The following is a 12,541-nucleotide window of genomic DNA, read 5'->3' as shown; positions in this document are numbered from 1 at the left end:
CTTCACTGCTTTTTACGTAAGCCAACGGGTCGGGGCATACCAACCCGATGGTTGAATGGGCCCGAGGGTATTCCATCTCGATGATGATTGGACCCAAAGTATGTTGGCATTCCAACCCGATGGTTGATTGGACCCATAGTATGTCGGCATCCAACCCGATGGTTGAGGGGCATGGGGTATTCCAACCCGATGGTTAATTGGACCCATAGTATGTCGGCATTCCAACCTGATGGTTGAGGGGCATGGGGTATTCCAACCCGATGGTTGATTGGACCCATAGTATGTTGTTATTGTATATGTGTTATTTGTTTGTGTGTTGGTACTTTGGGGGAACTCACTAAGCTTTGGGCTTACAGTTTTAGGTTATGTTTCAGGTACCTCAGGTGATCGCGGGAAGGCGAAGACGTGATCGTGCACCTCCTCGTGTTTTGTTTTATGATTTTGGGAAAACTCTGATATTAAACATGTTTTAGAAACTATTTTGTAAACAATGATGATTTGTGGATTGGTTTTAAAAGTTTAAAATTTTTCATAAATTTTATGGATGTTACATTATATGAGTTGGGGTTTTGGTTTTGGGCTCCTTGTAGCCATGCAAAGGAAAAAATGTTGCAACTTTATGATTTTAGACGTTTATTAGGCGTATATCTGAAGCTTGGACCTTAAGTCTTAAAGTATTAAGACATTAAAAGATAGTTTGGAGTTTAGAGGGTTCTGCGGGGCGTACTCCTGAGTACGCTGAGTGTAGTGGGTTATGGCCCCGTAACCCTTTCGAGATCGAGTTGTGCGTCGGGCATAGTAAAGAGTATGCTGGGTGTAATCTCGAAAAACCTTTTGGGCTATTTTTTGGGCCTTGGGCCTTGGGCCATTTTGGGTTTTGGGCCTTGTCTAGTTGGGTCATGTATGGGAAGGGCAAGATGGTCTTTTTCCCTTAATATGTTCAAGGATGAATTGGACCTTCGTTTATGGGGTTAGAATCCCGATTATGAACTAGAATTGATTTTGGGCTATGATCAGTGTGAGGAGACGTAGTAGCAGCAGCTCGAGTGTGTGTTTTCGGATATCTTTAGTTGAGGTGAGTCTTCTCACTGCGCTTGTGGGTTGAAGGCACTAATGTCGGCCCACCAGATTATTTATGTAGGATGCTAACTGTTATATGACTTTTACATGTTTGTATGATTGGGTTGAAATAGACCCCAGGGATGGGCCCATTATTGTATGATTGGGTTGAAATAGACCCCAGGGTTGGGCCCATGAGTATATGATGGGTTGGAAGAAACCCTAGGGCTAGGCCCATATTTATGTATTGGGTTGAAATATACCCCAGGGCTAGGCCCAGTTGTATGTTTGGTATGTGGTACTTTGGGGAACTCACTAAGTCTTGTGCTTACAGTTTTGTTTATGGTTTCAGGTACTTCTGGTACGAAGGAAAAGGGCCCGACGTGATGGCACAACATCCTCCCCTCATGATTTCCGTACTTTTTGGATATTTGTACTTTGATATTTTGATAGTGTATTTGGTGATTTACTTGGAGATATTTGGTGAATGAAACTATTCATTTTAAAAATGTAAAATTTTATCATTGTTTTTGAGTTGTTACATATTTATATATAACATTATGGTTTGAATGTAAATGGTTTGTACTTATACAAAAAAAAATGTGGGTATTAAATAAAAAAAAATTATTTATATGGTTTCAAATGTAATATATATATATATATATATATATATATATATATATATATATATATATAACAAAATTACAAAAAAATGATGTTCGATTTAGAACAAAAAAACAGAGTGTCCAAACTGATAAAAAAATGATAACTTAGTATAAAAATTGAAAAAAAATAAATAAATAAAATAATATTTTTTGTGTTTTTTTTTTTCAATTTTGACACGTCAGCAGGTCATGCTAGCATGTCACGACATCAGAAACTTATATGTCATCATGTCAGCAAACAACCAGATTGACCGTTCAATTGTCAAAATTGTAACAAACCGGATACCCAATGTCCAATTTGAGACAAAAAAAAAATAAGGTAATGTCAAAATCGAATTTCAGTTTAAACTTCGTGATTTTTATGTTATTTACCCTAAAAAACATGACCGTGTTTCAGAAATACATTAATTTTTCCGCAATGATTTTGTTCTCTTCTTTTTCTGTTTCATGACCGTCTGTTTTTTGTTTGTTTTTTTTTTTTTTTTTACATTTTAAAAAGTTAGATCTTAAAAATTTAAAGCCTTTTAAAAAATATAAGTCTTCAAAATTAAGATGCTGCCTCACAACTTAAGCTATAACCATTTTGGACCGAAAAATAAAACAAAAAGAATAAAATTGAAAAGAAAAAGGAAAGATGACGCATTCCTAAATACTCGTAATAAAATTTGTGGTTCATTTGATATAAAGTACACAATTGTTTATTCATTTTTTGCTACTAGAATAACGTAGTAAAATTTGAGTATTTTGTATTATTATTATTCACAGTCGAGTTAGAAAATATCTAATTTCTACCAAACTAATTCTAAGATCTTTTGTTAAATGGAATGATTGATTAGTCAATAATATTCGTTATAAAAACCCTCGACAAAATTCTCTCCCTATCCACTACTTATGTTGCCTAAATAGGTTTACATTAACATCAAACAACTGGAGTTGAACTTGATCATGTCTCACTTTTTTGACTTGGCAAACCCTTTTTTATTTGGACCATATATAATCTCTCTCTCTCTCTCTTTTTGTAATTTAAACAACAGCCAACTTTTCACTTTCATTATTTTGGATAATTAGTTATTTATATTATTCAAAATTTTGAACTCTAGTACACATATTAGTACACGACATATATAAACTTGTTCCGTGAGGTGCCCATCTATTTTTTCTCAAGAGCGGTGTTAAAAGAAATCCTATTTTTGAGTATAAAATTTATTGTTTTCTGTATTTGAGTATATCTCACTATATCTAATAAAAAGTTTAACAACATTAATATTAATATTATTACCTTTTATCATTTATTGTTTGTAATATTTATATTATTATTTATTATTAATTTTACCCTTTTCTGTACTTAATTAATTTAATATTAAACTTTTATACATTTAAGTTTTTATTTTTATTTATACTTTGTTTTTAAAATTATCATTTTGGTCCTTTTTGTCTTTCTTCTTGCTTTCTCTTTTTGCTCTCGATAGCATTTCTTTGGTCATTTTGTTGTTAGTTGTATCTCAATCTGAATTTTAAGATGAGATTCATGTTTATTGTTAATTGTATCTCAAATCTGAATTTTAAGATGAGATTCATGTTTAATACGAGTTTGTGCTATATTAAATTTTTATACATTTAAGTTTTTATTTTTATTTATACTTTGTTTTTAAAATTATCATTTTGGTCCTTTTTGTCTTTCTTCTTGCTTTCTCTTTTTGCTCTCGATAGCATTTCTTTGGTCATTTTGTTGTTAGTTGTATCTCAATCTGAATTTTAAGATGAGATTCATGTTTATTGTTAATTGTATCTCAAATCTGAATTTTAAGATGAGATTCATGTTTAATACGAGTTTGTGCTAAATTAATGTTTCTAACACTAATCTATGGATAAGAGTTCAAAATCCATAATGAAATTTGGGTTTATGAAGCTTCTGGGTGATTTTGAAGACCTAACATGAATCACGAATCATCCATTTGATTTATCAAAACTCAAATTTACCATTTTATGAGCTAAATATATGTTTTAGATTAAGGGTGTATGATTCTAAGTCCAAATTGTGAAGTTGAATCCTTTTATTGGTTTGAAAGCGAATTTTTGGTGTTTTACCAAAGTTTTAAGCTCAAATTCTGCAAAACACTTATGGATTCATTAGATTTAGAAATTGTGAATGTTAATAAGTTTGAATTGTGATAAGCCTTTAATGTAAATCATGGATGAGAACTCAAAAGTAATTATCATTTTTAAGTTTTAATGCATTAAAATGAAGTTTACGAAATGATCTCTTTAATCCATGATATTGATGATGTTACTGATGATATAAGAATGTTATTACATGATTAATTAAATTAATAATATATCTCAATCAAAGTTATTAAAAATGGTGTTTGAGGTGTTAACATCAGATTCAGCAAAATAGGATGTTGTTTTTTTTGGCTAAAAAGGAGGCATATGTTTTCATTCGTATGAACCTTAAACAGCAATGAGCAAACATAAGATACTTTTTGTCTATTTTCGATGTTCTTCACAATGCCATCAGATTTCCCTGCTCCTCGCCACCTTCTCCGACTTCTTCAACTCTCAATCAACAATCAATCTCTGAAACTAACCCAACAAACCCATGCTCGAGTTTGCTACTTGGGTCTCCACCAACACCCTGTGGTCTTAACCAATTTAATAAATGCCTACTCTTCTTCCAAGAACCCTCTTCAATCTCAAAAGCTTTTCGACTCCACTGAACTCAAGGATGTATGTTTATGGAACACGTTAATCAACGGCTTCGCAAAAAACAATCTCCATCATGAATGTTTCACCATTTTTAATACTATGTGCCGAAGCGTTAATTCTTCCCCTGATGGATTCACATTCTCAACTCTGGCTAAAACTTCCGGTGTGATTGGTGACATCCCCGCCGGAGAATGGGTTCACGGGAAGTCTATAAAAATTGGGTTCTTATCAGATACTGTATTAACCAATTCCTTGATGTCAATGTACATCAAATGTCACCGAGTTAAAGAATCTCATAAACTGTTCGATGAAATGCCTCAAAGAACTATTTTTTCATGGAACATAATGCTGTCGGGATATATCAACAGTAAAAACTCCTTCCCAAATTATCAAATTTGGGGGCTGGTAAAGTACATGTTAACAGAAGGACTGAAGCCTAATGAGTTTACATTATCCAATCTTCTTCCATTGTGTGGATCAAGATCTGGAAAGTTTGATCATGGAAAGGAACTCCATTGTTATGCAATAAGAAATGAAATGAACCTTGACATAGATTCAAGTGTTCACTTAGACTGCTGTTTAATAGATATGTATTCAAGATGTGGTGAAATAAATTTTGCTCGACTTATCTTCAACCAAATGAAGTTTAAAAATGTCTTCTCATGGACATCAATGATGAGTGGTTATCTACAAAATGGTGATCCAGATGAAGTCATGCTTCTATTTTGTGAAATGCAAAGAGATTTGATAAAACCTAATGAGATTTCTCTTCTAATTGTTCTCCAAGCTAGTAACTTATTTGCAGGGTTGTTAGGAGTAATGCAAATTCATGGGTTTTCATTCAAAAACGGTTTTACAAATCACACTCCTTTATGCAACTCTCTAATAGATATGTACTCAAAAAACGGTGATTTAATCAATGCAAGATTAGTTTTTGAGCATGATTGTTTCTCAAAAGACATAATCACTTGGGGTTGTATGATCTCAGGGTATGGATTACACAATAAAGGCCATGAAGCAGTTGATTTATACGATAAAATGGTCAAAAATGGAATCAAACCGGATGCAATCACCATTGTTGGAGTTTTATCCGCTTGTAGTAGATCAGGGTTAGTGGATAAAGGTCTTGATGTTTACAACAAATGGGTGAATATATATGGTTTTGATCCAACGGTTGAGATGTGTTCTTGTGTGGTTGACTTGTTGGGAAGATCGGGTCGGGTCAATGAAGCTTTGACTTTTATCAAGATGATGACTTTAGAACCTGGGCCTAGTGTTTGGGGAGCTCTTGTGAGTGGTTTTGAGGTTCATATGGATTATGACACAAGAGTTTTGGGTTATGAATCACTTATCAAGATTGAACCTGAAAATCCTTCTAATTATGTGTCTCTTTCTAATCTTTATGCAAGTTGTAGGAAGTGGGAATTGGTGGGTGATGTGAGAAGAGTGATGAAAGATAGAAGCTTGAAGAAACTGCCTGGGTGTAGTTGGATTATTGTTAATAGTCAAACTCATAGTTTCTTTGTTGCTGATAATTCACATCCTGAATCTCATAAGATTTATGAAATCTTGAATGAATTGATTCTAGTGATTAGAGACCCCAATTTGAAGATTTTGATTTGCTAGATAATTGGAGAAATGTAATTATTGTTTGGATATATTGTTAGATCAATGAACAAAATCGAAGTACTTTCTTGTAGTGTTGTTAAAGTTTAACAAGAACCCTAATCCACCCTTAGGATCTACAACTTTCAAGAAAAATCCAAACACAATTAAACAATGGATCCTCCACTTATGCTAACATAAGTTTTGAATCCAATGGAATTAATCATATAAAAAATGACATTCTTCACATGTATATACTATACACAAGTTTGTAGAAATCAACCTAGCCTAAGCCTTTGTTACACCTCTCTTTCAAATGTTGTATCTAAAGATATTCTTGATTCTAAATCTTTACCTTTGGGCTTCGGATTCTCTTTCTCTTCGATAAACAACAACCATATTATACACAACTCTTCCAACTCTTCTATACTTTCTCCTCCTTTTACTCAAACCCATGTTCTTTTCCTTTTCATCTAAAGATTCTAAGTTAGGTAGATTCCCAATCCAAAACAAAGGCACCAAAGCAGCCATAAATTGTATCAAGATTCCCACATGAAGATTTGAGTAATCAACCGATGTAATTCCAAGAATAGACGCCATTCCAACACCCAAAAACCCACTACAAATTGATGACAAACAAAGGGCGGATGCCAAAAATGACATAAGTGACCCTTCACATCCCTTAGGGGCAAAACGGGCAAAAAGGACTTGAAAAGGAAGAATCTTGAATTGTGCAATGATTTCCGCCATACCCGAAAGACAAGCAACAAAAATTTCATTTGGGATTCCAAATTTGAGATTTATTTGCTTTACAAGAACAAGATCAAGAAGGAGAGAACCCGCGTATAAAACTTGAACAAAACCAATAAGTTTCCTCATGGAAACGGTTTTCAAGTGGCGATCGTATAGGACAGTTACTGCTAAAAGCAGTAACTGTCCTATAACTTTTGACATCCCAATAATAAACGGATCAAGATTTAAAATTTGTGTTTGATAACAAAATAAAGACCCCGATAAAATTGGAACAATCGCGATAGACCCCACAACCCAAGAAAGTGAGACGAAAATACCCTCATCTCGAATTGCCAAAATTAGATTAGAAAATTGTTTCTTGATACCCAACAAGATTGATTCATGGTGATTTGAAGGGTGAGGTAACCCAAGAGATTTTTCTTTTGTTGTCAAAGAGAATGCGAGTTGGAGAGAGAGTAAAGATGCAAAGATTAAGAACATGGCTTTGGGTTGATGTGTTTTCAAGAGGACATAGCCACCTAGACAATTTCCTAAAACGCCCCCGGCTGCTAGAGCCATGAATGCGTATGATTGGAGACCGTTTATTTTGTTTTTTTTACCATATTCTGCAACGAGAGCATCTTTTGCAACTTCTGTAATGGATCCTCCAAGATTACTAAGTAAAACAAATGTCATGAGAATAGGAAGTGCTTCTGTTGGCATGAATGCCATAGAACCCCATGATAATACCTGCAACATAACTGAAAAGATTGATATCAAGCGCTTTAAATCTAAGGATAATCCGTGATATTGGTTCATAAGTAGCAATGTACTTTCATTTACGAGATAATCACAAAACTCGCCACTATATGATGGGACATTTTACAAATTGATCGACTTTTTTCACCAATTGTAAAAAAAAAACGATTTTCTAATTATAGAATTGGAAATTGCTTTGTATTGGGATGACATTGATATAATTGGGTAGATTTTTCAAAGTAATTGAAAAGAGGATGCTATAAATATAATAAGCAAATCAATGTATAGCATTGTAATATGGCAAATTGACAAATTGAAAGTAGGATGATATAATAAACATGGATATTAACGTACACAAATAGATTTAGGTCAAAATTAGATTTGAGAGATGAAGAGCTAACCTCCGATGGAAATGTAAGGCAACCTATGAGAACCACCAATGAATATAGCATCCGATAAGATTCCATAAAGGGGTTTTGCCACCATTGGAAGAGTACCAAAAATCTGAACAAGTTGCAACGTTGAAGGATTCATATTCAAACTGTTCGCCATGTGAAAATTTAACGCTAACCATGGAAAACATCTAAATCCTTGAACCCAATATCCAAATCCACAAAGATTCAACATTTGCTTAATCCCTATCAAATTCCCATCTTGTTTCTCACTCTCTATCTTCTTGATCGTGTCCCGATAAAAAACAGGGTCGGCCACATCAGTTCTAGGGTTCATGAACTTTGTCGTTTTCGAGATTTTCATGGGTTTTCTTTGTTTGATGGAATAAGGAAAAGAAAACTTGGTGGGTGTTCTCAACTCGAAAAAAGATTGGTTTTTTGTGGGATTTATGAAAGATGGATTGAATGCAAATGATGGGACTTCATTGCAAACTGATGATAAAGCCATGGTTTTTCTTCGTGTTTATGGATTCTGTGATGTTCTTCACTTGAACACGAAGAGATTACGAAGAGAAAGGAATAACATAAGGGAAATGGATCAAGAAGATGTGAAGAAGGTGGAGAAAAATATACAGAGGCTCCAAGAAGGAGAACCCTCTAGAGATGGTAAGATGTGTATCGAAATTGAGGTTTATTTATTTTGTTTGTCATTTATTGGAGATCCAGAATGGACCCAATGGGAATAGAGACACTAATCTGTTGTCTTTCTATTTCTTCATCGACTTGGTTAGGGTTTCTTTCTTGTGGGGGGCTTAATGGGAAATTTAGTTTATTTTTCTGTCGACTGTACGGATGTGTAGACGTGTCGTAATGGTTGGTGTTACGACATTTTGAAGGTAGACATCAAACTTTAAAATATTTTTTTTATAATATAAAAAGATTGAGTAAATTACAGTCTTGGTCCCTATGGTTTACATGATATAACAGTTTTGGTCTAAATTTTGGCAAAATAACACCAATGGTCCCTATTAAGGGTTTTGATAACACTTATGGTTCACCCCTCTTAACCCCCTTTGTTTTCCACAGTTAAAGACATGTAGAATGACTATTGTATCCTTTCTTTTGTGGTATCTAAAATCACCATCATCACTAATCACCATTATCTTCAACCACCATCACACCATTATCACTATTGTCGATCACCACTACACCACCTGCCACTTCACTTAGCTCTGGATAACAACACAACAACTGATTCAAACATCCTTCCTTCTAATATAATTATCATAAGAAATGTATCAATTAATATTATGTATGAAACTAGATACTCATGGTAAAAACACAAAACAGGACATGATTATTCGATGACATAATCACTCGTTTCAGATAAGTCTCATCCCTGTAATTATCATAACTCCATTGCATATCCATGACATCATGCATGGTTATCATGTTATCTTTCTCACCTATTATCCCAGACCTAACTCTCCTTAACTCCTATATATGCCCACCAACACCCAAATCAATCCTAAATGAACACACAGAGTTCCTACATATGTACCAGCCTCCTAATGAAGTTGTCAACATTTATAAGCTTTGGCGCCCTACCCCAACCAGGTTGATTTTTCAACTAGATTCTTCCATATATGTATAAGATATTATGTTTTGATTGTTTTGAGTTTTGATTCAGGGGCAAGAAATTGGAGAAACTAATACATATAGTATGTTTGAAGAATGATTGTTTTTTTAAAAGCGTTGGTTTTTTCATTATATTCTTCAACCATGTTGATTAATACAACCAAATGGTCTGATTTTTCACATGCATTCTAAGAAGGAACAAAAATAGGAAACTACATATAGTAGCTAAGTTAACATTTTACACAAAAGAGTTCTTCAAAAGCTTCGTATATTCGTTAACTGGGGTACGTTAGTTGTCGCAGACATATTCCATCATTCCTTCATAAGTGGTGGTTGTCTATAGCATGGTTTCCATAGTCATCAGTAGGGTTCTCATGAGCTCCACATCTGACCTACGGGAATCGATAAGGAGGATTTTTAGAATGGAAGGGGTTGGATGTGAGTTCCTTCATCATTTGTTCCTTCATGTCGAAGTCGGATTGGATTTTTTTTTATACAGCTCCATCGTAGTGGCTTTCGTCCGGTGTTCTTTGTGAATGAGGTTTTGAATGACAGATTTGAGTTACTTGGTATTCATGGTGTAGTTATGGTGAGGATGATGGGTGTTTACAGGAGAATGTTGAAAGGTATGTGTTCCAAGGTCAGGGGGTCGGTTTATATACAAGTGGTGTGTGCATTAGGTAGACGAAAGGACGAGGAAGGGGAAGAGATTGACGGTAGGTTTAAACAACGTGTTTCAGTTTTGGTCCCTGATGCTATTAGGTTATAGTAAATTTGGTCCAAGAAAAAAATAAGAAAAGAAAAAAAAAACAAACAAAAAAACAAAGGCATTTTTGTCAATTGATATACACTTAACGTAAGCTTGTTAAACGGTAACGATCCTAGGGACCACCGCTGATACCAAAAATCTCCACATGGACAACCCATGATTAAATATCAATATTAGGACTAAAAGTGTTATTTCGGGCAAACCACATGGAATATCTTTTCTTTCAGCTTTGTTAAGAGAATGTCTACATGTTCATTAAATATCTAACCATTTTTTTAGTCTCTTTCTTTCAACGTCCATCATTGCTTTGAATGTATAATTAGGCATTAAAACACCCCTCGCTAGGGTAGTTTAAAATAACCTTTTAAAAATATTTGTTTAAGTTCAAGCATTAAAACACCCCTCGCTAGGGTAGTTTAAAATAACATTTTAAAAATATTTGTATAAGTTCCAAAAGTTTAGAGTTCATATTTGTGGGAAAATATATGGCCCCATAATCTAAAGCAAGTTTTAAAAATAATTTAAATATTTGTGTGTTTTAAAAATATTTTAAATATTTGTGTGTTATATTAGGTTTAAAAGTTTCAAAATGTGGAGTTTTGTTTAAAAGAACGAGGTAGTAATCAATTTAATAACATCATATAGTTCAATTGCAACCTACAACCCGGGGCTTTCAAAATCTCTTTGATATCGTCTAAGCAACTTTTAAATTGTTATCGTCTTCAATTTGTGCATAAATCAAAATAAGTTAGGCATTTAAATTGTCTGACGTGAATACCCGAGGTTGATTCATTTTGAGTAAGAAAATATTAATCTAACTTATTCTAATGCAATTTATAACATGATTCATTGACCAAGTCCTTGTTTCTCCATGTCTAGGGTTTATGATTCAAATCATCCCAAACTCAAAAATACAGTGAGGGGGATGATGATTCAAGCTTGGAACTATGGAAACGACATCAAAATGAGAAAACTAACTTATAAACATAATTTAGCATGGGTTTTCATATTTAACTCATCACCCAAATACTAGATCGGATTTTTGAGTTAGAAATGAGAATATTATACCTCAAATGTCTTGGTAATGATCTCAAGCTTCAACCTTCTTCTTAATCTTCAAACCCTAGCCCTAGGTTTTGCTCAAGAACATGAGATCGCCATGGAGATGCTTTTTAACTTCTCATTCCCGTTTCTAAATCTAAATGAGGGGAGGCTAACTAGTTATTCTAAATCTTCGGCTATTTGGCGAGTTAAGTTCCCATGTTTCTTATTTCACAAATGGGCACCATTTGACATGGATTTTTAAATAAAGTTTCAAGGTTAATACATTTTTCCACTCCGCCATTACTCTATCATTTAGGTTATTGACCAAGTCAACTAATTATGACAAGTTTTCTAGTAGACAATTTTAGTCCCTAGTATTTATTTATTTTCATCATTAACCTATTCGATTGTGTAATGCCTACACCATCTTTACATGTTTTTACAAACTTGCTTGGATGAAATCATGTTTATATGAAAGTAAATGTATTATTTTAAATGATTTTATAATAAATGAATTAGTTCAATTTTGGTAAGAACAAGAAAATGTTAAGGTTAACATGTTTATACATTACAATAAGGGGTAGATGGCAAGTAAAAAATATTAGGTGAATTCATAAATATATGGTTAGTTTGGAATTTACAATTTGTTAGTTCAAAGTATACCTTACTACACATTAGATTCTGAACCCTTTTATGTCCGGTCAAAATAGCAAAATAATAATTAACAGTTTGGTATGTGTACTACGTAGTCCAATTAGTGGTGTTCTAGACCAGATACTTACTCTTAAATCTATGAAAAATAAGTCATTTAAGATAATTGATTTATTCTTTATAATTATTTTTGTCAGTATCCATAAAAAATTAGTAATGTGTAACATATATTACAAATTAGTAATAAAAAAAATCTATGCCTTAATTTCTAATCATTCAAACATATTAATTAAACATGACACTTTTTGACTAATAATTGTGAATAAGTATTAAATATATATCAAAAAGCATATTTAATAAGACCGAAGGGTGTATCCATATTTCACCACTCATTTTTTGAGTGGCACCTAGTTTTTTATTTAATCACATTTCATTCACTAAAAAGTAGGAAATGGTCACATTTCACTTTTACTTTTTTAAATAAAAATAATCTAAATTTAAGCTTTATAAATCCAAAAAAT

General features: G+C 33.3%; 2 protein-coding genes across 3 annotated transcripts; one reads left to right on the top strand and one right to left on the bottom strand.

Moving 5' to 3' along the window:
- Window positions 1-4,164: 4,164 nt before the first annotated feature.
- LOC145158796 (pentatricopeptide repeat-containing protein At3g12770-like) lies at window positions 4,165-6,129 on the top strand. The gene has a single exon (XM_079077642.1). It carries the CDS (start codon window positions 4,221-4,223, stop codon window positions 6,054-6,056), a length of 1,836 nt encoding a protein of 611 aa, XP_078933768.1. The 5' UTR covers window positions 4,165-4,220; the 3' UTR covers window positions 6,057-6,129.
- A 73-nt stretch (window positions 6,130-6,202) lies between these two features.
- Window positions 6,203-8,694, bottom strand: LOC145158788 (Major facilitator superfamily protein). Of its 2 annotated transcripts, none has more exons than XM_079077633.1 (2): window positions 7,928-8,694; window positions 6,203-7,528 (listed from the first exon to the last, which is right to left on the bottom strand). In XM_079077633.1, the coding sequence occupies exons 1-2, from the start codon at window positions 8,424-8,426 to the stop codon at window positions 6,387-6,389; spliced, it is 1,641 nt and encodes a 546-aa protein (XP_078933759.1). In that variant the 5' UTR covers window positions 8,427-8,694; the 3' UTR covers window positions 6,203-6,386. The 2 variants fall into 2 exon arrangements, with proteins under 2 accessions (XP_078933759.1, XP_078933762.1); XM_079077636.1 differs by having other exon boundaries at window positions 6,203-7,517; window positions 7,928-8,129.
- Window positions 8,695-12,541: the final 3,847 nt, after the last annotated feature.

The sequence above is a fragment of the Lactuca virosa genome, chromosome 1, assembly GCF_052849685.1.
Source record: "Lactuca virosa cultivar CGN04683 chromosome 1, Lactuca_virosa_CGN04683_v6, whole genome shotgun sequence".
Classification (NCBI taxonomy): domain Eukaryota; kingdom Viridiplantae; phylum Streptophyta; class Magnoliopsida; order Asterales; family Asteraceae; genus Lactuca; species Lactuca virosa.
Note: the sequence above shows the minus strand (reverse complement) of the source record. Positions and strands in the feature narration are given on the sequence as shown.

Coding starts and splice junctions, on each gene's coding strand:
- LOC145158796 (XM_079077642.1), top strand. CDS start 4,221: ATGTTCTTCACAATGCCATCAGATTTCCCTGCTCCTCGCCACCTTCTC.
- LOC145158788 (XM_079077633.1), bottom strand. CDS start 8,426: ATGGCTTTATCATCAGTTTGCAATGAAGTCCCATCATTTGCATTCAAT. Junction 7,529..7,927: donor GCCTTACATTTCCATCGGAG/GTTAGCTCTTCA, acceptor CAATCTTTTCAG/TTATGTTGCAGGTATTATCA.